The sequence below is a fragment of the Suricata suricatta genome, chromosome 2 (assembly GCF_006229205.1).
Source record: "Suricata suricatta isolate VVHF042 chromosome 2, meerkat_22Aug2017_6uvM2_HiC, whole genome shotgun sequence".
Lineage (NCBI taxonomy): Eukaryota > Metazoa > Chordata > Mammalia > Carnivora > Herpestidae > Suricata > Suricata suricatta.
In genome coordinates this window covers 159861181-159885126 of record NC_043701.1, presented here as the reverse complement: position 1 = coordinate 159885126, position 23946 = coordinate 159861181, and the positions used below count along the sequence as shown (strand labels likewise).

The 23946-nt window shown below is 44.2% G+C and overlaps 1 protein-coding gene across 7 annotated transcripts in view; it reads right to left on the bottom strand.

Moving 5' to 3' along the window:
* Window positions 1-6550: 6550 nt before the first annotated feature.
* The window catches only part of BTRC (beta-transducin repeat containing E3 ubiquitin protein ligase), a 176558-nt gene continuing 159162 nt past the window's right edge, over window positions 6551-23946 (bottom strand). For 6 of the 7 annotated variants that reach the window (XM_029932414.1, XM_029932415.1, XM_029932416.1 and 3 more), the window contains 5 exons: window positions 23643-23761; window positions 21688-21798; window positions 19413-19491; window positions 12638-12830; window positions 6551-10546 (listed from right to left, as the gene is read on the bottom strand). In XM_029932414.1, coding sequence (XP_029788274.1) covers window positions 12669-12830; window positions 19413-19491; window positions 21688-21798; window positions 23643-23761 — 471 coding nt within the window. In that variant the 3' untranslated portion in view covers window positions 6551-10546; window positions 12638-12668. The remainder of the gene's footprint in view (window positions 10547-12637; window positions 12831-19412; window positions 19492-21687; window positions 21799-23642; window positions 23762-23946) is intronic. The other variant, XM_029932417.1, reaches the window with a different exon arrangement.

Genomic DNA, 23946 nt, shown 5'->3' with positions numbered 1-23946 from the left:
CTGAGCCTACCCCTTGATCTTGTAAACTCTGTACACAGAATGAAGGCCGGCATTCCTGGTGGCCCTCACCCACTGGACCCTGAAGCCTTAGACACAGAGCTCTCTAGAGACTTGGGTGCGGCTGCACATCATCCACCCTCCCTCCAACCAGGAGAAAGGTGTCAACAAATCCCAGGCCGGCACAGAGGGATCCTTGCTTACTCACTCTGCAAACAGAGCCTAAAGATGCTCGTCCCTGGGATGAGAGACGCAAGTGTAATTTAGGTTTTGATATTATGAAAGTCTCGCTGCTCTAAAACAGCAGGGCACTCGGTGCCTCATTAATAAAGGATAAACTCGGAGTCTATTTACAAGGCACTTTTTGGGGTTATTTACTCTCCAATATACATATGTAATGTTGCGCATACTTACCGCTAGGTACGGCTCATCGTTCCTGCCTGGGCCTTGGAGTTACCCTGGGAGGGGGTGTCTCTGCAAGGTGGAGAGGTTCACTGGGGAAGGACTGCAGAGGGGGCCACCCCCGGAAGGAGGAAGGCTCTGTGGAAGATGACAAGGCCCCAGGGAGGGAGGGAAGACATAGAATTTTAGAGCTGGAAGGCAGAAGGGGCAGAGGGTGGATTCTATCTGTCTCACCTCCTCCCTCTCCTTCCCTGAAGCTTAGCACACTTAAAGACAAGGTACAGGCTAGGCTCCCCTGGTAGGCCCCCAGGATCTCCCTTCCAGCCCCTCCTTCTGTATCAGGCCCCAGGCATGGTGGCCTCCCTCACCAGGGCCCCTACTCTGACCAGATTCTGACCACACTAGGGAGAGGCCCTGAAAGGAGGTCGGCCAATTCCCATCAGCAAGCATGTCCTGAGCAACTGATGTACTCCTTACACCAACCCTATCACAGCCCTGCCACTCCCCTCACTGTGGCCAACAGTGCCTGGAGTGGGCGAGGCCTTCCCCAAACCAAGATGGACGCTACCTCCTAGCTCCTAGTGCATTAGTCAGCCCCAGCAGAAATGAGCTCTCTGCAGCTGCGACCTCCCTCGCCTGGACTCTACGTGCAGTGTCTCAGTGAGTCTGCAGCCTTCTGATGAAATAGGGCACTGCTTTTAACTCCATTTTATAAATGAGTGAACTGAGACATAGGTTAGGGAACTCACCCAGTGTCATATAGCCAGTAGGTGCCAGGCTGGAATTTTAAGCCAGAAAGGGGTTCTTATGCCCACAAGGCCTCCTTAAGAGTCCTGGGCCTTAACTGCCCATCCTGGCTCCTCTGTAAGCCTGGCCTCCAATGAGGACTCTGGCCACCCCCCACAAACCCCCAGAACACATTTCCCTTCACTGATCTGTCCATTTGAGTCACTGGACATCCACCATGTGCAGTCTTGGGCCTGGACCTATCACCTGGGTGAGTGTAAGCATGTGGCAGTGGAGCCCTTGGTTGGAGAGCTGGTTAATGCACAGGAGAGCTTGAGGACGGGAATGCCCACCCATGGCCCACAGCTTAGAGTTGGAAGGCTTTCTGTGCTTGTCAGCCCTGTGAATGGGAATGGGTGGCTCCGGAGAGGGGCAACACAGCACCTCCGCCCTGGCCATTTTGGACCAAGGAGACACCTGGTAGCATTTCCTTTTTGAAGGGATCCCTCGGTGGACGTATCAGAGTCTAAGGACTCCCTTGGGAACCCCCAGGGGTCTAAAAGGACATAATCACTATGAGCTCATGGGCCTCAGTGAGATGAGAGCAAGTTTTTGTATTCTTCCCAACCTGAGTTGGGGGAGAGCTGACCTGGATGGTGCTGGACACAGGGCGGATGGCAAACAGGAGGATCTGATCCATCATTGTTGGTGAACAATGAGCCATCACCACCCTAATTAAAGATGTAATTACAGCAAATACATTCCGGGCTGAGAATGAATGACGGATGGCAGGAAGGCACCTTGCAGGCAGCAGCCAGGACATGCTGCCCCCCAAAGCTCCCTATTCCAAGTTAGGGAACCATCCCCCTCAGCAGCACCCCCTAGCTGGTTATAGGATGTCCTGGTGTCTCCTGACAGGGCAGTGACAGGAAGGCAGAGACTGAGGGGCCAGGCAGGAGCCAGGGGCTGGGGACTTGTTGTAAGACTGAGGGTGTAAGAAGGCAGAGAGGGACCAGGCAGGTAAGGGAGCAGGGCCGGTGAAGAGTGGGTTATCTGTGCAGGAGTATCACTGGAGCACAAAATAGGATTTCAAGGCATACCAGCTTGGGGCGTAATAGGGCCCATGGTCATTGATCCTCGGCCCTAGAGGGTGAGTGCAGGCGCCAGGCGGAGGGAACCCAGCCTGCATAGGGTAACAACACTGGGGGGTCTAATAAGCCATACTGGCTTTTAGGTCTGGCCCAGGTATCAGGGACTGGGGTGGTGGGTACTATCCTGAGGACTGATTTGTCCTTATCTGGGGCCAGGGTACAGGGCAGGGGACTGGCCCCATGAAGTGAAGAGAGGTGACCTTCAGGAGAGAAGGCCTCCAACTACTCCCTCCACATACACTCCTACTCCTGCCCAGGGCCACCTCAGGAGTTGTGGGCACCGGCTGTGTGGGAGGCCTGGCCTCAGGATGTCTTCCTATACTTGGGGTCTGAGCACCTTGATTCCAAGGGCTGTTTGCCCTGGGCCCCCATCCTCATTTACTCTCAGGGAATAGTAAACACTGACCACAGGATCAGGTCACTCTAGGGTCAGCCTGAGCTGTGACCATCCTGGGGCCAAGCCAAGAAGGCCTGCCTAGACAGGGAGCTCTTGGTGGCCTCAGCCTCTTCTGCTGTGGTGGCCCCTCCCTGGCCAGGGTCCCTCGGGGTGTGTGGGCTGACCCCAGGGGAGAGAGGGCTGGGGTGGGGGAGGGGAGAGCCCAGGCAGGCAGGCAGAGGGGAGGGAGGGAAGGCCACTGACAGCAGAACAAATGCTTGTAATTTTATAACCAATCTCAGCGTGTCCGTGGGGGGCCGTTTGCGCCTCCACTCAGGACCAATCAGCCTGACAGAGCTATGAGTCTGCCTGAGTGAATGTGAGCAGCTTCCCCCCCCAACACCACTTACTGCAATCTCATTACCCGCCCAGCCCAAGACTGGCCAGAGCTGAAGGGTGGCAGGGAAGAGGGCTCCAGCCCAAGCTGGGGCAGAGCTGGGGCAGAGGCAGGGCTGGGACTGGGGCCAGGAGGGCAGGGTGGGCGGCCTTGGAGGTCTAGGGGCTCAGGGGGAGGAAGGCGGGAGGCAGGTTCAGCAAACATTTACAAAGCACCCACTGGTGGCTGAGCACATAGGATACGGATAGGGCACAAGCACTTGCCCTCAAGGGGCTTGCAGTCTGCTAGGCACAGGCAGAAAGACTGCAGAGGGATGGGCCTTGGTGAAGGCAGAGATGACGTGACCCGAGATGGGGGCGGGTCAGAGCCCTAGAACGGCTGGCACGGGGCAAGCGGTGGGAAGCAGGGGTGAGGAAATCAAGGGAGAAGGAACCAGAGGACACTCAGTGGTTGTGCAGAGCCCGGACAGAGGGATACAGGGCCTGGGAGAGAGACGCCCACCTGGGAAGAGAGCAAGTGGGCCAGGAGGAGCTGGCTGGGCAGTGGTGGATATTAAAGGATGGCCTTGCTGGATATCTGGCTCTGGGGATGGCTATGTGCCCATTAGTCTCTCTAATTGTCAAAAATCTAATTTAGTGTCTGGAGCCAGGGCCTGCCTCGGGTTAAATGGAGGGAGGCAGGCCTAGCCATAAATCTGCTCCCAGTCTGGGCTGGTGCTAATTCTGCAGTTAAGTGAGGGGGTGAGGAGGGCAGCAAGATGGGACAGGAAGGGTTCTGGAGAGGGGGTAACTCTGACCCTGCATGCCAGCCCCCAAGTCAGAGTCAGGCTGGAGGGCTTGCCTGGGCTCGTTTGGACCACTCAGGGGAAGTGTCTCAGTGTGTGATGAGCTCAGGACAAGCGTCCTCTCAGGGTTTCTGTGGCTGGCATTGTAAACCCATCAAGCCCTTCCTCGCCCCAGAACCTGGGTCTATGTGGGTGCAACTCCTGCAGTGATGGGTAGGAACCTTACACTTCCTAATAACACGGCGAGCCTTTGATGAGGAAGGGGCTGTGGAGACTCACACTATGTGACCAAGTACCTGGTCCTTCTGTTCACAAGCTTGTAATGGCCTTGGTGTTGAGGACCTGTGAGCCATTCCTCACTGGGGAGAACATAAGCCCAGGGATGGCCTAGCCTCTCCTTCCCTGGCTCACTCCAAACAAGGTGCTCGGACAGACCAGCACAGTCCCTGAGGGCCTCATGTGTCCTTAGGCAGGGGAGGGCTCTCTACCTGGGCTTGATAACGACTGCACTCCCCTCAGAGCTGCTAATTGAAAGCAAGGGGTGTGGCAAGCACAGCAGGAAATGTTGGGGGACTGAGAGAGTTCCCTGAGAGGTTTGGCTTCCATGGGGGGAGGAAAACAATTTCTCCTGGCTTCAGCTCCATCTCACCAGGCACCCACCCGGCCTCTCCCGCTGCTAACGAAGTGTCTTTAATTAGCAGCCTAATAAAATGCTCTTAATTGGCAAGAGCCAATCAGGGGGAAGAGAGGTCTCCTCCCTTAGTCATGGCTGATGGTGGCTCAGCTCTAGGTTTCAAAGGGAGAGGGATTCCAAGCCCAGTCTCGCTTTAGGACACCGTGACTTCAGCGCTGAGTCTTCCAAGGGAAGACACCAGTTTGATGGTGAGACCCATAAAACCCAGGCCCAGCCTCTGCTCAATTTTGGGCTTAGCTGGTGACAAGTGACCAGTGGCCTGGTCTCTGCTGGCTCCTCCCTCCCTGTCCTTAGTAGTTAGGACACTCCAGTGTGGTCTCAGGCAATGGGAGGAGCCCCCTTTTTGCTACTCAGGCTCCCCACCTGCAAAATATCAGCGCACCTGACACTCGGACGCACCTCCAGTTCCAGCAGGGTGGTTCTGCACTTGGGGCCCTGATATTGAACAGTCTTGAGAGAGCTCTCAGGAGCACAGTGTCAGTCTAGGTACAAGCACTGAGACCACAGGCTACGACAGATCCAGGGAGTCTAGTCAAGCAGGGAGCATGATCTCTAAAACCCTCCACATGTAAAGCAAGAGGGAATTGAGTCTGTCGTACCTATAACCTCGTACCCTTCTCCCAAGATTTTTTTTTCTTTTTTTTCCCCCAAGGGTTGGTTTAAGGAGAGAAAGGGATGGGTTCACCTGGAGAAGCAGTTTTGCCCCAGATGGCCAATTCTCCGGGTCATGAGATCATGCCCCATTTTGGGCTCTGTGCTGGGTGGTGCTGAGCCTGCTTGGGATTCTCTCTCTTCCTCTCCCTCTTCTCTCCCTCCTCATGCACAAGCTCTCGCTCTCAAAAAAAAAATTTTTTTTTAAAGATTTTAAGTAACCTCTATATCCAATGTGGGGCTTGAACTTAAAACCTTGAGATCAAGAGTTGTCTCATCAACCGAGACAGCCAGCCAAGCACTCTGCCCCATTCCCTTCGTTTTTGCAGCTTGTTGGGATTTCTCCGGAAATTGATCCTGAATGTGAGCTCACCTGTCCTGAAACTGACTGAATGGGATGTGGGGGAAACCTGTCCTCTCATCCACTGAGGAGGCAGAGGAAAATCTAAGTTCTAGGCTCAGGCTGGGTTGGGGCAGGCTGAGGCCATGGTGACCAGTTCCCAAGTTAGACATCACTTTGGCTTCAAATTAACTCAACATTGAACACTTGTCTGCTAGGAGCTCCATAATTATTCACACCATTTGGCCCTGACTTCTCTAAATGCTGTTTTCTCATATCAAATTATCTTAAAAAGTATCTGTGCACGTGCTCTCAATTTGCATATTGAAACTCATTGTCCTCTTGATGTTGGGGCAAAGAGACAAGACACTTAGAAAACTCACTTTAATCTTATATTTGTAATTTGTTAGGTTTTTCTGAACAGTTAAAAAAAAAAAAACCAGAACACACTGTTTTACCATGATCCTAGGTTGTGAACATATTGGTACCTTGACTACACATCACGAAAACATAACCACAAAAGTCAAAGCAGTCAGTACTTCAGAGTCTAGAGAACAGAGGGCTGAGCCAACCGAAAGCTCTCAGGGAAGCTCCCGTTCGTCAGGCCTGCCCCACAGCTGAAGTCCAACGAACATTCCTCAGAACAGTCTGAATGGGCTTGCGTGATTTGGGAAGGTGTTAGTTTCCTTAGTACCCAAAGGTCTAACCCTCCTTGTTGGTCTTTTCCTTCAGTGTCCAAGAGGAGAAAGGGATGGAGGGGAAGGGGCACTTTATAATAATGTCATTTACCGCAATGATCCTTAAATACACACAGAGACAACCAGGAGCTGAGAGAGCCAGCTGCGTGGGCTGGAGAGCACATCTTTTAGAGGTCATCTAATTTTCTAAATTTCTCCAAGAAATTTTAGATCATAGGTACTTAACTTCCAACAGAAGAGGTTTCCGGGAAGTTCCACTGGAAATCAGGCAGCCATAATCATGCTCTTTTGGTTTCCCTCCTCAGTTCCAAGGATTCTAAAGTCACAAATGAAGTACATAAAAACAGCAAGAAGCAAAACTCAGCTTTATTACCCTAGGAGACGGTTATCTTTCTGGCACTGATTATGTTGAGACAATGGTAAAGTAAGGGGCTCTGGTCTGTGAGTGATCAGCCCAGCAAGATTAACTCAGCCTGCAGGCTTTGGGTGCGCTTGTTACCAGTGAGAGTTATTCTAGGAGAGAAAAGAGGAAGGCAAGGAGAAGCAAGGACACCTTTTCATGTTCTCCAGTTCTTGGAAAGTCTGTTCAACTCATCCAAATAGGGAAGGAAATCGGAAATGTGGATTAAAGTGATACAGTAACCGTGATCATCACAGAGTGTGATGGTCACATGTGGTGGGTATCTCAGCATCCCTTTTTCTGCCAGGAAGTACTTTTGCATTCCTCCAGAGTTAAGCGTGCAGCCTAGGCTCTCAGGACTGCACTATTCTGGTTGGACTGCTTTCACTTCAGACAGGAAGGTATTACCATCTAAAGTAAATGGAAGATGCCAAGAAGGTCAGCAATACCAAGGTATCTAATCTACTTCTAGGAAGGGAAAAAAAATCCACTCTAATTATTTCCAATATCCACCCCACCTCCACCCCAAGCCCTTGGTTTCCATATACAGTCAAGTGCTAAGTAAGGAGTGGACCAACCAACTACAGCTGCTCTAACCAGTGGGTACCAGGAGGCAGCAGGGGAGAAGAGTGCATATTTTCCTCTCTTCAGCTTATGACTTTACAGAAGAAAAATAAAAAGGATTTTTCTTACTCAAGCAGAAAACAGAATGATTTAGGAGTCCCAGGGTTTTTTTCTAGTTCAGAAGCAAGTTATGAGGGCCAGACTTTATTACATGTCAATAGAGTTCAGAGAGTCTTGTCTCTGAAGTTTCTGGTGAAGAGTCACCAGAAAAAATCTTGCCAAGGGACAAGTGTAAAACGCCTCCCATTCACAATTCATGGTCACTTTCAAACTGCACATAACAAAGGAAAAGGATATTCTCAGCAGTGAAAATACATACACACGTGTAGCAGGGCACGCTGGTTTTGTCCAAGCAGCCCCGGTGACACTGGAGAGCTCCTACGTGCCCAGAGCTCCCAGCTGTGGGTGTGTGCACATGTTCCCGTGTGCCCACCTTAGAAGGGGCTCCCATCTTTATGAATCAGTTCTGTCAGGCCCACGCTGGCATTTTAGTGAGAAGAGACTAACCTACAATGGAGACATGCCATTTCTGAGTCAAGAGACCCCTTCAGCTCCCTTTCTACCATTCCAAGACTTTCTTTGTTTCTCTTTTCTTTTTAAAAAGGTCAAACTTTACATTTATTCTAGCCCAGTTGGGGATTAGTGATAATCAATTCCCACTGAAATCATGCAGAGACGGTAAGTGGGGTTTACCTTCTCTGGAAATGAACTTCTACTTACCTGATTATTTCTTCTACAATGAACTGGTAAATGACCCCCAGAGCTGAGAAATGTGACTGACTCAGTTTTTCAGACCACTTCACTTCATTCCCATTTCCGTCAGCAGCAAAGGACAACTTGGAGAATATCCTCAATGGAGCTAATGGCTCCAGACTGCAGGGTCCACCCTCGATCTCATTTATAATGTACTGGACAAGCCTCAAAACAATCTAAGAAACAATCTACCTTCAACTGAACATAGATGGGAGAGCAAAACCCCGGGCACCAATGAATATTCAACAGTTCCCACTTTTAAATAGCAGCATATAACAGAAGGGCTAGTAAAGTTATGGCTATTGGACAGTATTTTCAAACAGATTAGAATCCATGCCTCTTTAATGCCTGACCTGTGTGTTATTCAGGGTTGATGGCCCTCTGCCTCATCTGTAGCAAAATCCTTAAAATCCTTAACCAAGCAAAACGCCCAAAATAGTCAACACAATACACAAGGAACTCTGATGATGGCTAAATAGAAAACATTTCTCTGTAGCATTTGGGTAGCTGGGAAGGGAATTATACTCAGAAAGTATGGAATCAAAAGCTAAAAGCACTCATTAAGTCAGAAAGGAAAAATGCTTATACATAACCTGCCTCTCAATATGTTGTAACAACATTCAGTCAAATCAGGAGGGAAGAGTCATGATGGCTTTCTCTTCCTCTTCCTTTTGCTGAACTAAAGGTGGTCCGGCTTTGAGGTCACCTGCAACTGGCTCCTGTTCTGATGTTTTCTACAGCAGCTGGTTTAAAAGGGGGCTTTTACTCAACTGTTTAAGAACAGAAACATGCCTGACTGCTCAGCTTCCGAGGGAAACTAGAGACTGCGGTGTGGCCTTGGGCCTGTGATGGGTGTGCCCAAGCCACACGAGGTGGCTGGTGCAGCTCCGTGCCTGCCCTGGGAAACATGCTGGGCACATGCTGGTAGTATACCTGTGTTCCCAGGTTGGAGTGGCGCACGTGCCCTGCACCTGATGCGCATACAGCTGCCTTTCAAGTAGCCAGGTTAGCCTGGCCCTTGCTGAGGTCCATTAGTTTAAGTTGCTTACCCACTTCCAGAGAAACTTTATTGGTTGGGGAGAGTGGAGAGTTAAATAAGGCCGGGGGAGGAAGAAAAGGAAAGAGAAGGCAGTTTCTGCCCCATTAGTAAACCCTGTGTGCCAAACTTCACCCTGATCCTCTTTTTGGCAGCTCTGCCCTTTTGTAAATATGGGATTTGGGAAATGCAGGAGGAAGGTTCTACAGTGCAAGGTTGAGATGATTAACTTGCTTTTTGAGAGATGATTATTTACTGTTCTAAATGAGGAAGAACTCCACTTTTAACCCTGACCACTTCTTCAGCTGCTCTGATGGTGGTCTTGGCAAAGATAGAGGTGCTGGGTGCTCACAGAGCCTGATGAGCAAATCAGAGATGTGAGCCGTTATGCAGAATGCACCCAGCAACTGGCTCTGGCCATTTCAAACCTTTCTTTACGCTGAGCCTTACCAGTGATTTAAGATGAAGTACAATGCTTTTTATTACACATCTAATTGTTAATGAGAGGAAATGCAATCAGCAATTCCTTTCCACACTCTACATGGAATCGAGGAGACTGCTGAGTCCAGAAAAGATGCGGCCATTGATGGAGCCCAGGCGATTTCTGCCCCTGCCCCCACTGTTTTTGGAGCGGTGGTGTTAGAAGGAGAAGAGAGAAGAGTTGCTAACATGATGGGTGTACCTTCTAAGAACCCACTGCTGCCACACAGGGTCACCTGCAGCAAAAGCCTGGGTTTGAGATTTTGACCGAATAGCATTGAGCTCTTCCAGATGTGGCATTTTCTCGCCGATTTGCCTCATGTTAACTGAGATTACTTTCTTCATACTCTTTCTTCTCCAGTGGCCCAGAAAAAGGCCGAAGCGGGGCGGGGGGGGGGGGGGGGAGAAGGGGATGAGGGACAGAAATAGAGAAAGAGGTGAAAGTAAAGAGGCCCAGATCTTCCAGTGTGGATTCTTGTTTTCTCTTTCTTTCTTGCCCCAAAGGCCGAAAGACAGCTGTCTCCTCCTAAGCACAGTGGGGCTGAGCTGATCCTGCCAGGTGCTGGGCATTCCTGCGGTTCACAGGGAGAAACTGGGTGCTGTCTGGCTTGAAGCTGTATCCCCTGTCCCCTAGAAGCTGGTCTCCCAGAAGGCTATATAGGGAAACTAGTTCTTCTGCTTAACAGCAAAGCAAGAGAGATTCTGGCAAAACACTAAACATATTTATAAGTCATCTTTGTCTGGAACCAAATGAGGAAAAACAGGTGCAGAGAGGAAAGGAGGAGGGGAGGTGAGGTGAGGTTTAAAAGTTCCAATCATTCACAAAAGATAAAAGACATCTTCTGATGGCAGCACGGAAGCAGTCAGCTGTGCTGAGTAGGCCATCCTGGGTCGACTGCAGACCAACTGTGCCCCAACAGGAGTCTCAAATCCCCGTTCCTCGGCTGGTCCGGGGCAGTGGGTAGTAGTTTGACTGTTACTGTTGTTGCTCATCCCGGTATCGGCAGATATGTTAAATACCGCAACTTTAATGAGTCCTGTGTGAAAACAGAGCACAGAGTCATTAGTTCCTTTCCCTACATTTCTCACTTGCTCTAAGAGGAGAAGAATATTAGCTCAGCTGTCAATTGGGAGAAAGGCTCAGAGGTCCTTCCTAACACCTGCTCTCTGCCCATGCCAAGCAGGAGCTTCTGTCAGAGGCCACGTAGCCTGACTGGTGACATGGTGTGGCTCACTGATATGCCCAGGGCCCTGGCGCTCATGCAGAGGAACTCTGATTCTTTGAGATTAAGAGTGACTCTGGATGCTCTATCATCAAGCTCTTACCCGCTCCCTGTAATGGAGCAGTAGATGAGGCTGGCTCTGAGGTTCTGGCCCCGAGTGGCCAGAGGCAGAGCTGTGCCACCAGTACAAGTGAGGCACCTGGGTGAAGCTGTTCGGCACTGGGCTGGAGGGCCCCGGCAGAACACATGAGAGTCTGACTGTTGGAAATGTGCACTACAGGGGTTCTGGTACCTTCAAGGCCAGATGCGTAGGTGGTGGCTGGTAATGTGGACTGGAGATTAAGGCAGAGGTTGGGACTAGAGATACAAGTTTGAGAGTCATCTCCATTGAGATGAGAGCTGAGAAAAAGCAACCAAAACAGGAAGCTTCGATAAGGAAGAAAAGCCTGAGACACACTCTTAGGAGATGTTTATGTTTTGGGGGGAGAGGAGATAGGAGATATAAACAATCAGAGAACCAGGAAGAATATTTTAGGTGGAAAATTGCCACAGCAATCTAATGAAGAGGAAATTTTGGCAAAAGGTGACAGGGACAGGTACGTGACAATTACAGTATTACTAACTGACCACTTTTTACTGAGGGCTTGTTCTGTGCTAGGCACTGTGCTAAGCTCTGAGAATTTTTCAGACGGCATTTCAAGGCAGTCCTCACAACAGCTGTGTGAGGTAGGGATTGCAACCCATCTTACCAATAAGGAGTCTAAGGCTCTGGAGGTTGCCTGCCCAGGGATTCTCACCTAAGCCTGCCTGTGTGACTTGGCTGAGGGATAGGAAGCAGCATGGCCTCTGTGAGAACAGGGAGCAGTGAAGGGAGCCCAGCAGCGGCACGGGAAACCCCACTCAGAAGAACCACTACGAAAAGATGTGCAAAAAAGCGTACGAAATCTGTACTTCTGCCATAAAAGTGAGGGAAGCATGGGGAAGAAGAAACTGTAACGACAGCGACACTGCCCAGGAGTGCAGCTTTCCCAGCCCAATGAAAGCCTAATGAATCGATCTGAACTGCCTGACACTGGGTGTGATCTGAATATACCACGGCTGCAGAGGGAGGCTGGAGGCCCAAGGGGAAGAGTACATGGAGTCCTCACCACCTGCAGAGCAGTAGACTTGCAAGGTCAAAAGACAGTTCTTTCCATTTTTGGGAGGCGTGGGGATGGGGGATGCGATAAAAAAAAAAGCCACTTTTTATAATCCAATGACACTGACAAGGCAGAGCTGTGAGAAGTCAGCAAAATGATGTCACCAAGAAAATTTTCCACTCACACATTATTTACTTGGCTTAAAGGGTCTCTATTACAGGAACTGGTTTGATCTGGGAACTACAAAAGTCATAGGCTTATGGGTCATTACTCTTAGTTTTGAAATGGAGTCAAATCTCATTTTATTTTCTTAACAATCCTGGGGTGGGAATTATTCATTCTACTACACAAGGACCATCCAGATCTAGTTCAAGAATCACATAGAACTGAGGCTAGCTACCTTGATGAAAGACAGTATCCAGGGGTGACTGGGTGGCTCAGTGGGTTAAGGGTCCGATTTTGGCTCAGGTCATGATCTCATGGTCTGTGAGTTCAAGCCCCGCATCGGACTCTGTGCTGACAGCTCAGAGCCTGGAGTCTGCTTTTGGATTCTCTGTCTCCCTTTCTCTTTGACCCTCCCCTGTTCGCACTCTGTCTCTCTCTCTCTCTCAAAAATAAACAAACATGTGCCCTGTCTCATGTTGTTGGCTTCACTTGCTTTACGGGAATTGGAGAGATATGGGGTGCGAGAAGGCTCTATGAGCTGGCAACACCTTACAGCCAATATTCCTGCCCACCGTACTATGTACACAATTCTTTTTCATACCTGGGCAAGTATGAGGTCACTGTATGATTATTTATCTGGAGATATAGGTGTATGTTCGAGAAGGGGAGCGGGGGGGTTCAGCTTGGGCAGCTGGATCATTTAGGAAGTCCCAGATGAGGATTGTGTCATCATGTGAACTACTGACAATCTGGAATTCATCAAACTGGAGTCGGAAAACTCTTCCAGAATGCTCCTAAAGCAGCAGAAACAAAAACTTTTGAACTACTCAAAATCAAAAGGACACAAATTCAGCAACATGTGAAAAGGAGTCTATGGAAAGACTAAGGTACGACAATAGTTTTCTCTAATAGTTACATTCACTAGAGCTGAGCCGTGTCAAAGAGTATGCTGGTTTCTCACTGCTCCCTCTCCCTGGTTTAGGCTAATGAGAACATTCCTCAATACCTACCTGGCCTTATCCTCTTTCTGTAGCTGCTAGATTCTTCTACAGTCAGAGGCCAAGGATTGATGAGCAGTAATATGAGGCACGCTGGAAAATTGTTTATCAATGAATTCTCCCTAATTTGTAAAAGCATTCACACATTTTCACGGCACAAAAATTCCTACCGTGGCTAATTTTAAGCTACCCATGTGAGGTCAACCGGCTTGTAAAACTCATGAAAATTTAAGTGTTCTCATGGCCCTTACTCAATACTACCTTCGCTCCAATGCTTTCATTATCAATTCTTTTTTGTTTGTTTGTGAATTTTATCTAAATAAATGCATATAGCATGTATTCTTTGTGCCTAGCTTCTTTTACTCAACAGTGCAAGATTCCTCTTTGTTACTGCACGGTATGTTCTTTTTTTATGTTACTGGTTGACATTCCATTATTTGAATGCACTACAATTTATCTTTTCTTCTGTGGTGGACATATGGCCCGACCTAGTTTTGGCTATTTAATAAAGCTGCTATGAACATTTATGTCCATGTTTTTTGATGGATATATGCTCTCATTTCACCTGCTAAGTAGACAGAGCTGCTGGGCCACAGAGGAGGTATGTTTGGCTTTAGTGGGTACAGGGAAACAGTTCTCACAAAGCTGTGCCAGTCTATACTGCCACCAGTAATGTGTCAGAGTTCCAGTTGCTCCACATCTTCACCAACAAACTGATACTGCCAGTATTTTTAATTTTAGCCATTTTGGTACCTTAATAGTAGTTTTTATTAGAGTTTTAATTTGCATTTTTCTTTATGAAGTTGAGGAAGTTCCCCTCTATTTCCAATTTGTTGAGAGTTTTTATCATGAATGGATACTGGACTTGGCTAAATATTTTTCTGCATCTACTGATATAACCATGTGATTTTTCTTCTTTAGCTTTTTGATGTGATGGGTTAAATAGTTGATTTAAAAAAAAATATTAAACCAGTTCTGTATACCGGGAATAAATACCACTTGGTCATAGTGTACATTTTTAAGACACTGTTGAATTCAATTTGCTAATATTTTGATGAGGTTTTTTTTTTAAGAGTTACTTCATTTTACTGACTTATTACTACTACTTTTTAAATAAGTACAGAAATTTCCTTTACTGTGAAATCACTAAAATATAAGGATGGTGACAAGACTACACTTAAATCTTAAGCCAGTAGTTTAAAACACCACCAAAAACTCCTAATAAACTCATACTCGTCATGCAATTGTGTTTGCCTATTACATTAGTATTTTAAAAAATATTTTATTTTGAATTACGGTAAAAACCACATAAAATTTGCCATCTTATTTATGCATTGTTAAATGTATAGTTAGTTCAATGCTGTTAAGTATATTTATAATGTTGTACAATCAATATCCAGAACTTTTTCATCTTGCAAAACTGAAACTCTATACTCATTAAACAACAACTCCCTATTTCTTTATCCCCGCAACCCTTGGCAACTACCATTCTGTTTTCTGAGTTTGACCACTTGTAGATACTTCATGTAAGTGCAATAATATAGTATTTTTTCTTTTTGTGATTGGCTTGTTTCAATTTAATTTTTATTTTTTATTTTTATTTATTTATTTATTTATTTATTACTGTTTTTATTGAAAGAGAGAGAGAGAGACAGCATGAGCAGGGGAGGGTCAGAGAGAGAGGGAGGCACAGAATCAGAAGACAGGCTCCAGGCTCTGAGCTAGCTGTCAGTACAGAGCCTGATACAGGGCTCAAAACCACGAACCGTGAGATCATGACCTGAGCTAAAATAGGACGCTTAACCGACTGAGCCACCCAGGCGCCCCCATGGCTTATTTCAATTTAAATAACGTCTTCATGTTTTATCCATGTTGTAGCATGTGACAATATTTCCTTTCTAAGGCTGAATAATATTTTATTGTACACATATACACCACATTTGGTTTATTCATTCATCTGCTGATGGATACCTGGGCTGCTTCCACCTCGACGACTGTGAATAATATTGATATGAACTGTGTATGCATTAGATCCTGCTTTCAGTGCTTTTGGATCTATACTCAGAAGTGCGGGTGCTGGATTATATGGTAATGCTATCTTTACTATTTTGAGAGACCCCATACTGTCTTCCATAGAGGCTGCACCATTTTACATTCTTCACAAGAAGTAAATGAGCTCATAGATGAGCATCTGTGTTCATGATACATACTCATCTGCACTTTTCTTATAATACCTTTGTTTGGTTTTGGTATGAGGGTCATGCTGCCCTCACAGAATCAGTTAGGAAGTATTCACTCTGCTTCTATCTTCTGTAAAAGACTGTGAAGAATTAGTATTAATTTATTCCTTAAAAATTTGGTAGAATTCACCAGTGAACCCATCTGGGTCTGTGCTTTCTGCTTTGTAAGGTTATTAATTATGGATTCAATTTCTTTAATAGGTTTAGTTGTATTCAGATTGTCTATTTCTCCCTATGAGAGTGGTGGAAGATTATATCCTTCAAGGAATTGATCCATTTCATCTAGGCTATCAAATTCGGGGGCATAGAGTTATTCATGATTCCCTGATTATTATCCTTTTACTGTTCATGGGATCTATAGTGATGCAAAATTGGGTTTAACATTTGGATGCACATAAAACTAGTTAACAAAATCCATTCCCAATAATGTCTTTTCCCCAAGATACGGACATCTACTCTCCCCAATTCTTTTGAACATTGTTCTGAAGGTCTTAGTACAATAAAACAAGAAAGAGAAATGAAAGGTACACAGATTACAAAAGAAGTAAAAGTGTATTTCTATATACTCATAATGAACAGTTTAGAAATTAAAAATTTTAAACACCTCCCCAAACTTTAAAAAATACTATTTATAATGGCATTAAAAATACAAAATATTTAGGGGTAAATATGACAAAAGACGTGTCAGACCTTTACCCTGAAAGGTCTAAAAAACAATGTTGGGAAATTTTGAAAGACCTAAACAAATGGAGAGATATACTGTGTTCATGGACCAGAAGACACTGGGTTGTTATGTCAGTTTGCTCCAAACTGATCTAGATTCATCACAACCACAGTGAAAATCTCAGTACTGTTTTTTGTTTTGTTTTGTTTTTGTTTTTGGTTGTTAAAATCGGCAGATTCTAAAATTCACATGAAAATTCAAAGGACTCAAAAAATTTTGAAAAGGAACAAAGTTGAAGGACTTACACTACCTGACTTCAAGAGTTAATAAAAAGCTGCAGTAACCAAGAGAGTATGATACTGGTATCATGAAAGACAAAAAAGATCAATGGACCTGAAAGGGTCCATAAGTAGAGACACCCACCCACCCACACACATATGGTCAACTGATTTTTGACAAAGCTGCAAAGGCAACTCAGAGGAAAACAGACAGTCTTTTGAATAAACAGTGCTGGAACAACTGAATATGAACTTTGATCCGCATCTGTACCATCTACAAATATGAACTCAAAATGAATCACAGACCAAAATGGAAAGAAAGCCTAAAACTATAGAAATTCTAGAATAAAACACAAGGGAAGATCTTTGCGACTTTGGAGTAGGCAAAGATTTCTTCTTTTTTAAAGATATAACTGCAAATAACATAATCCATAATAGAAAAACTTGATACACTGGACTTAATAAAAATGAAGACTCTCTGCTTTTCAAAAGATACTTTTAAGAGAATGAAAAACAAAGCATGGACTGGGAGAATATATTTGCGAATCACGTATCTCCTAAAGGACTTGTATCCTGAATACATAAAAGAAACCTAAAACTCAATAAGAAACCAGTCAATTAAAAAAATTAGCAAAGGATTCAAACAGATACTTTACCAGAGCAGACTTACAGATGGCAAGTAAATGCATGAAAAGATGCTCAACATTATTAACATCAAGTATGTGCAAATTAAAATCACAGTGAGGTACCCTGGTACGCTACTAGAATGACTTAAAACGACTGTACTAAATATTAGTGAGGATGTGGAGTCACTGGAACTCTGATGCACCATCACATGAGAGAACTGCCGTGGAGAAGAGTTTGGCAGTTTCTAAAAATATGGAACATATGACTTAATTATTCTGCTCCTATGAGTTTCCCTGGAGAAATCAAAGCATATGTTCATGTTACTGTACATAAATATTTATAGAAACTTTATTTGTAAGAACCCCAAACTGGAAACATCCCAAATTTTCATCAACCAGCAAAAGGATAAAGAAATTATGGTATGACCATGCAATGGAGTACTACTCAGCAATTTTTAAAAAGAAATTAACTATTGACACAAACCAACAACATGTAATTATGCTTAATGAAAAGAAACAGAGAAAAAAGAGGACATACTGTAAGATTCCATTTACAAAAGTTAGGAAATGCAAGCTAATCAACACGGACAGAAAGCAGATCAGTGGCTGCCTGGAGACCTAGAGAAGCAGGAAGTGGAGTGGGATGGGAAGGAGAGATTACAGAGGCGGCTTGAAGATTTGCTCATAATCTTGGTAGAAGTGGATGATTTCATTGGTGTGTACATATATCAAAGTTTATTAAGTTGTACGCTTTAAATATGTCCCTTGTATTGTACGTTGATTATATCTCAAAAAATCCGTTTTTAAAAACTTAATAAGACAACTTAATAAATAAATGAGGACAAGATTTGAACAGACACTTCATAAAAGAAGATAAGCAAATAAGATGTTCTACACCATTAATTATCACAGAAATGCAAATTAAAACTACAACCACTATATACCCACTCAAACTGCTATAATTCTGTAAAAAAAAAAAAAAAAAAAAAAAAAACAACCTGACAATACTGAGTATGGTTCAGGGATGTGGAAAAATGGGATTCTCATATATTAAGTCAATAGAAACACAAAATGGTTTGGATTTGTGAAACCTCAAAATGGCACTTTGGGAAACAGCGTGGTAGTTTCTCTTAAGTTTAAACATATACTTTTCATAGGACCCAGAAATTACACTCCTAGGTATTTACCCAGGAGAAATGAAAACAGTATATGTACACAAAAACCTGTCTGGAAATGTTTTCAGCATCACCTCAAACTGGAAGCATTCCAATTGTCCTTAAACTGGTGAGCAAAATAAACAAACTGGCACACTCACACAATGGAATACTACTCAGCAATACAAAAAAAAAAAAACAAAACACCAAAGTACGAATGCATGCAACAACATGAATGAATCTCAAATGAAGTGAAAAAAGCCAAATGCAAAAAGCTACATACTCTATGATTTACTTTATATGACATTCCTAAGATAGCAAAACTATTAGGAAGAAACCAGAGGAATAGTTGCTAGGGGTGAGGGAGAGGGGGTTGATATGAAGGGGCACTGTTTTGGGGATGATAGAAATGTTTTAGATCTCGACAGGTGCTTACACACTGCAAAATTCAGAAAAACACGCTAAAGAAGGGTAAAACTTGCTGTATATAAATTATACTTCGAAATAAACCAGACTTAGTTTAACTGTAAAGGAATATAAGTACACACTTTAAAAACATGTGTGAAACACAGGTAAAGCAGGTCTGGTGCTGCAAGAATGAGCTTTAACTCCAACAAGGTTTTAAGACAAAGAAACGTCTCTCTCTTCTCCAGAGCAGAAACTGCCAAATGCTGAGAGTCAGGATTCAGAACACTGGGCTTCAAACACGAGCTCTCATCTTTTTCCTGAGTTGTGCCAAAGATTCTGTGCTCCCTGGTGCCCCACCTAATCTCCTTTTTCTAAGGGCGGCAGCTTTTAACCTTAGGCCATTTTCTCATCTGGGCCTTTGGTGAACACCATGGTAAAGAATTGAGTGCTTTCAAAGGTGACTTTCCTCCTTTTGAGTCACTTCTTTCCTCAACTGTCAAGATGTTCACGGCAAGTGGGTATATGAGGAATAAAAAAGACGGGATTCATGCTGCTGGAGGCAGCGTGCCTTGAACAGGCTGCAGAGCTAGGGGGCTGACCGGGGGCTCACACAGACTCCCATAGCCCTTTTTGCAGGCACAGGTGTGCAGGTCCTCAGATTCTGGACAGGTTCCAATTTGAGTAATTATGTTCTCTCTCCCTAAGTACCCCCTACTGTTTCTGGTGGATACAGAATTCCTATTCACTTCCTGTACTAAACTGTTGTGTAGAGTTGCTGTGCAGCTGTTAAACAGCTGCCACGTTCCTCTCCATATATAGTCTCTAAAGCACTTTTGGATGAAAGGCGCTATATAAACATATTTTATTGTCATGTATTGGTTGCTTTTCCACTTAGTAGTAGGTTTTGTGAGCTTCTAACTATCAAATCCAGATCTGTCTTCCACAGCACATGAATGTTTAATTCATTCCCCTTCCTGTTCCCCACCCCCCTCGAAACAAGGCTCTTACCACAAGGGTCCGTAGACAGAGAGTCCCTGCAGGAGCACGAGGGTCCAAAGCAGCTACAAGATCCCACACTTTTATTTTTCTAAAGATCAAAAATGGGATGAAAATCTCAATTAAAAGCAAAATTAAGGGACCACAGGAAGAAAAACACAAAGGCATGGCAATAAGTATGTATGGTGAATGTAATTTATATGACAAATGTAGCTCACAGGAATATATAAAAACTTTTTTGTTTTTGGAGACTTGGTTCTTGCATTCATTCTTGGGTTAAGGTTACTGGTCATAACAGGGGAAAAAGTGTAAGTTTACCCTAAAAACAAGAAACAGGTTATCTTTAACCAAGCTGAAGGTAGTGAATGGTAAATTTACACCATACTTTGAGGCCAGGAAGAGATCTTATACACTAGACCCCTTAATGATAAAACAGATTATTTAGGCCTAGAAACCTACAATTCTGAGAATGGCCCACGTCACATGTACCAGAGGAATGGAGCCCACTGAAGAACTCTGGAGTTTATACAAGCAACTTCTCTCTCTCTCTCTCTTTTTTTAAAATGTTTTTTAAATGTTTTTTATTTATTTTTGAGACAGAGACAGAGCACGAGCGAGGAGGGGCAGAGAGAGAGGGAGACCAGAGTTGGAAGCAGGCTCCAGGTTCTGAGCTGTCAGCACAGCGGGGCTCGAACCCACGAACCTGAGATCATGACCAGAGCCGAAGCTGGAGGCTTAACTGACTGAGCCACCCAGGAGCCCCTACAAGCAACTTCTCATATTTTGATTTAAGTAAGAAAAGCTTAGCGCTTCTAAAAATCAAACATATGGTTATGTCTCCTCAAGGTAAATAACAGACAAAACCCAAGAAAGGCGGGAACAGATCAAAACTGGGGCAATGAGAAAATATAACCTAGCTGGAATTTTATCATCACACCCCAAACAATTTCCCAGGGTAGAACAATGATGGCGGACTCAAAGTAGAGGGAGTGGTCTGTTCCTGCAGCTTGAGTTGTCTTAATCACTATAGGCAGCTCATAAACTAAGATAAAACTGTAAGTTAGCTTCTGATATTTAAAAGCTGCCAGTATTTGAATCACAGCCTTCCACTCCCCCATGTTAGGCACCTTGACAAGAAGAAATGATAAGGAGGCCTTTATAAGTGAATATAATTTTGTTAAGAGTTTACGATGGACATGCTATCCAATCACAACATGAACAGATTCTATAACCACTTTCCTGTAACTCCCCCTTCCCAAACTCATAAAAGCCCTACCCTGCCTTTGTTCAGGGCTCACTCCACATGGATCCAGTGTGTTGTTGAAGTCTGTGAGCCTGAGTTTAGGCTGGCTGGGCCTAAATTCGTAATAAAGCCCTTTGCTTTTGCATGCGTGGAAAAAAAAAAAAAGACTACTAAACTTGTAACAAATGTTAGAAGTGAAGACAAGAGCTCCACTTTTAGGAATTACTCAAAGAGATAAAAATTCAAGACCTTACCACACTGTGCCCCAAAGATACTGCCTCTAGTATTTCAATTTTGTTAATAAGTCACTATTTTATACACATATCCTGGTATACTGGAGTTTTCCAGTTCTTTGCTTTATAGAGTAAAACAGACAAATGTATAACCAAATAACTATTGTATTAATGAAAATCACGAACAAACAAGTACAATTAGGTAACTGGGAAGAACATTTTAGAAAAGTAAACAAACAAACAAAAAAATAAACAAAAGAGGTGCCTGGGTTGCTCAGTCAATTAAGTGTCTGTCTGACTCTTGATTTTGGCTCAGGTCATTGAGCTCATGGTTTATGGGTTTGAGCCCTGCTTTGGGCTCCACACTCACAGTGCAGAGCCTGCTTGGGTCTCTCTCTGCCCTCCCTGCCCACTCTCTCAAAATAAATAAATAAAGGTTAAAAATAGAAAAAGAAAAAGTAAACAAAGGAAAGGTGAATACACAGATTAGGCACAAGAAATATTGTATCAGATCTTTTCCATGAAATCTATAATTTTTTACAGTCAAGGAAAGACTATATATTTAAAAAATTTTTTTCTTTAATGTTTATTTATTTTTGAGAGACAGAGCCTGAATGGGGGAGATGCAGAGAGAGAGGGAGACACAGAATCTGAAGCAGGTGGCAGGGTCTGAGCTGTCAGCACAGAGCCTGACGTCAGACACTTAACTAGCTGAGCCACCCAGTCGCCCCAAGGAAAGACTATACTTAACATCCGGAGGCAGTGGGGATCAAGATGCATATATATTTTTAAACTCTGTTAGCAAACTCACCCATCATAGGCCCCACTGACTATCCTCTTGTTATCAAATCGAATACAGCGCACCAGTTCCTCATGGCCTTCCAACACTCGTAAACACGCCCCACATTCTATGTCCCATAATCTGGAAGAGAAAATTGAGGAAACTTTCATGTATTCTTTCCTAAGCTTTGGATGGTATAATAATACACTTGGTATGTCTTCAAAAAATCCACAAAAATACAATCAATCAACACTCATACAAAAACGTATTGTTTTCCATGTAATTTCTTTCCTTTCTGCTGTGTAACTCAGGCAGAAGAATGCATGATTTAAGTTCAAATGAAGTATATATTTTCAAAGCACAATGCTTTATATAATTCTGTAACCAGGTCCCCAAGGCATAAAAAGGATGAATGCCCCCAGTTGCCTATGAAGGACATGACCAAGCCAAGAAAAGTAATGCTTCCTGAAATCACTATTAAGAATGAGATGCAGGGTATCAGTGATATCCTGCCCTCACAAAGCATGTCCACATCTGTTAGTAAGGACACTCTTGCCTTTTACCCACTGTCCAGGACAGTCTTTCCCATATAATGGGAACAAAAAGCAAGTTCTCAAAAACTTCTATGTATTAATTTAAAAAATTGTCTTAATTCAGACCAATGCAAATGAAAGAACTATTTCTTTGGATGTGACAATAGTTTTATCTGTTGTTTTTTTAATGACCTTTTTAAAAAAAATTTTTTTTTTTTTTGCATTTTATTTATTTTTGAGAGACAGAGACAGACAGAGTGTGAACAGGGGAGGGGCAGAGAGAGAAAGAGACACAGAATCTGAAGCAGGCTCCAGGCTCTGAGCTAGTGGTCAGCACAGAGCCCGACATGGGGCTCAAACCCACAAACTGTGAGATCATGACCTGAGCCGAAGTCGGACACTCAACAGACTGAGCCACCCAGGTGCCCCTTTAATGGCCTTTTCATCCTCTTAGTACTTTTCAAAGGAAGGGAGAGGATTGATAAATTCCAAATTCTATTCATATCTGTGTCACTCATCTTTGTGAAGGGAAAAGTACTTTAATCTGTGGATTCTTCATAATTTCAAAGACTGGGAACCCCCTGGATAATTAATTATGTAATGCTAAGATAACAAAATGCACAACTTCTAGTAGGGGGACAATATTTTTTTTTTTTCTTTTGTTAGAACACTGGTGGAGAAAAGGCCTTTGGCTCTCTATTAGGACCTTTCACCTGCACACAGGAAGAACTTAAAGAGAAGGGCCTTCACCTCCATCTACTTGTCACTCCTGTCCACTTCCTCATTCAAGCAGCACCTTTAAAACAAGTATATCTGGTAATAAAACTATTATAGGAAGGAAACACATTAATAAAAGGCTTTGCTGTGCTATGTTTCTGCTTGAGAAAAACTTTTTTTTTTGGTCAAACTTTTACCTGTAAGAAGCTACAGAAAGGAGGAACATTTGGGGTGCCCTGGCTGACTCAGTTGGTAGAGCATGTGACTCTTGATCTCTGGGCTGTGAGTTTGAGCTTCACATTGGAGGTAGAGATTACTTAAAAATAAAAATCTTTTTAAGTTTATTTATTCATTTTGAGAGAGTGAGTGAGCAAGCAAGTGGGGGAAGGGACCAAGAAAGAGACAGAGAGAGAGAGAGAGAGAGAGAGAGAGAGAGAGGGAGGGAGGGAGGGAGAGAGAGAGAAAATCCCAAGCAGGCTCCACACCACCACAATGCAGAGCCCAATGTGGGGCTTGAACTCATGAACCACAAGACCAAGATGTGAGCTGAAGTCAGATGCTTAAATGGCAGAGTCACCCGGGCACTCCTAACAATAAAAATCTTAAAATAAATAAATAAAAATAAGAAACATTTTACTATAAACGTAACACACTGGATGATTTGTTGGATCTATGTGCAAACAATGAGTGGCAGGGCAATACTATCCTTTCTGGCTGACGGCACCTGCTGCTCACCTGATAGTGTTGTCAGACGAGCCACTCACAACCAGCCTATCTCGGTACTGCAAACAGGCAATGCCACGTTTGTGTCCATTTAAGGTCCTTACAAATTCACAAGTACTTGTGTTCCATACCTGAAACAGAAAGAGCATTTGATGGTTGATTTGGTGCTTTTACTAGTAAAATCTATGGCAACTGGAGTCTTGGGGAAGCAAAAAATAGTACTGAGCCAATAGGGGGAAGTCAACTTCCTAAACCAAACCAAATCAAAAAAAGAAAAAAAGGCAAGTTTAATTCTCAATAATATAGGGCTAATTTG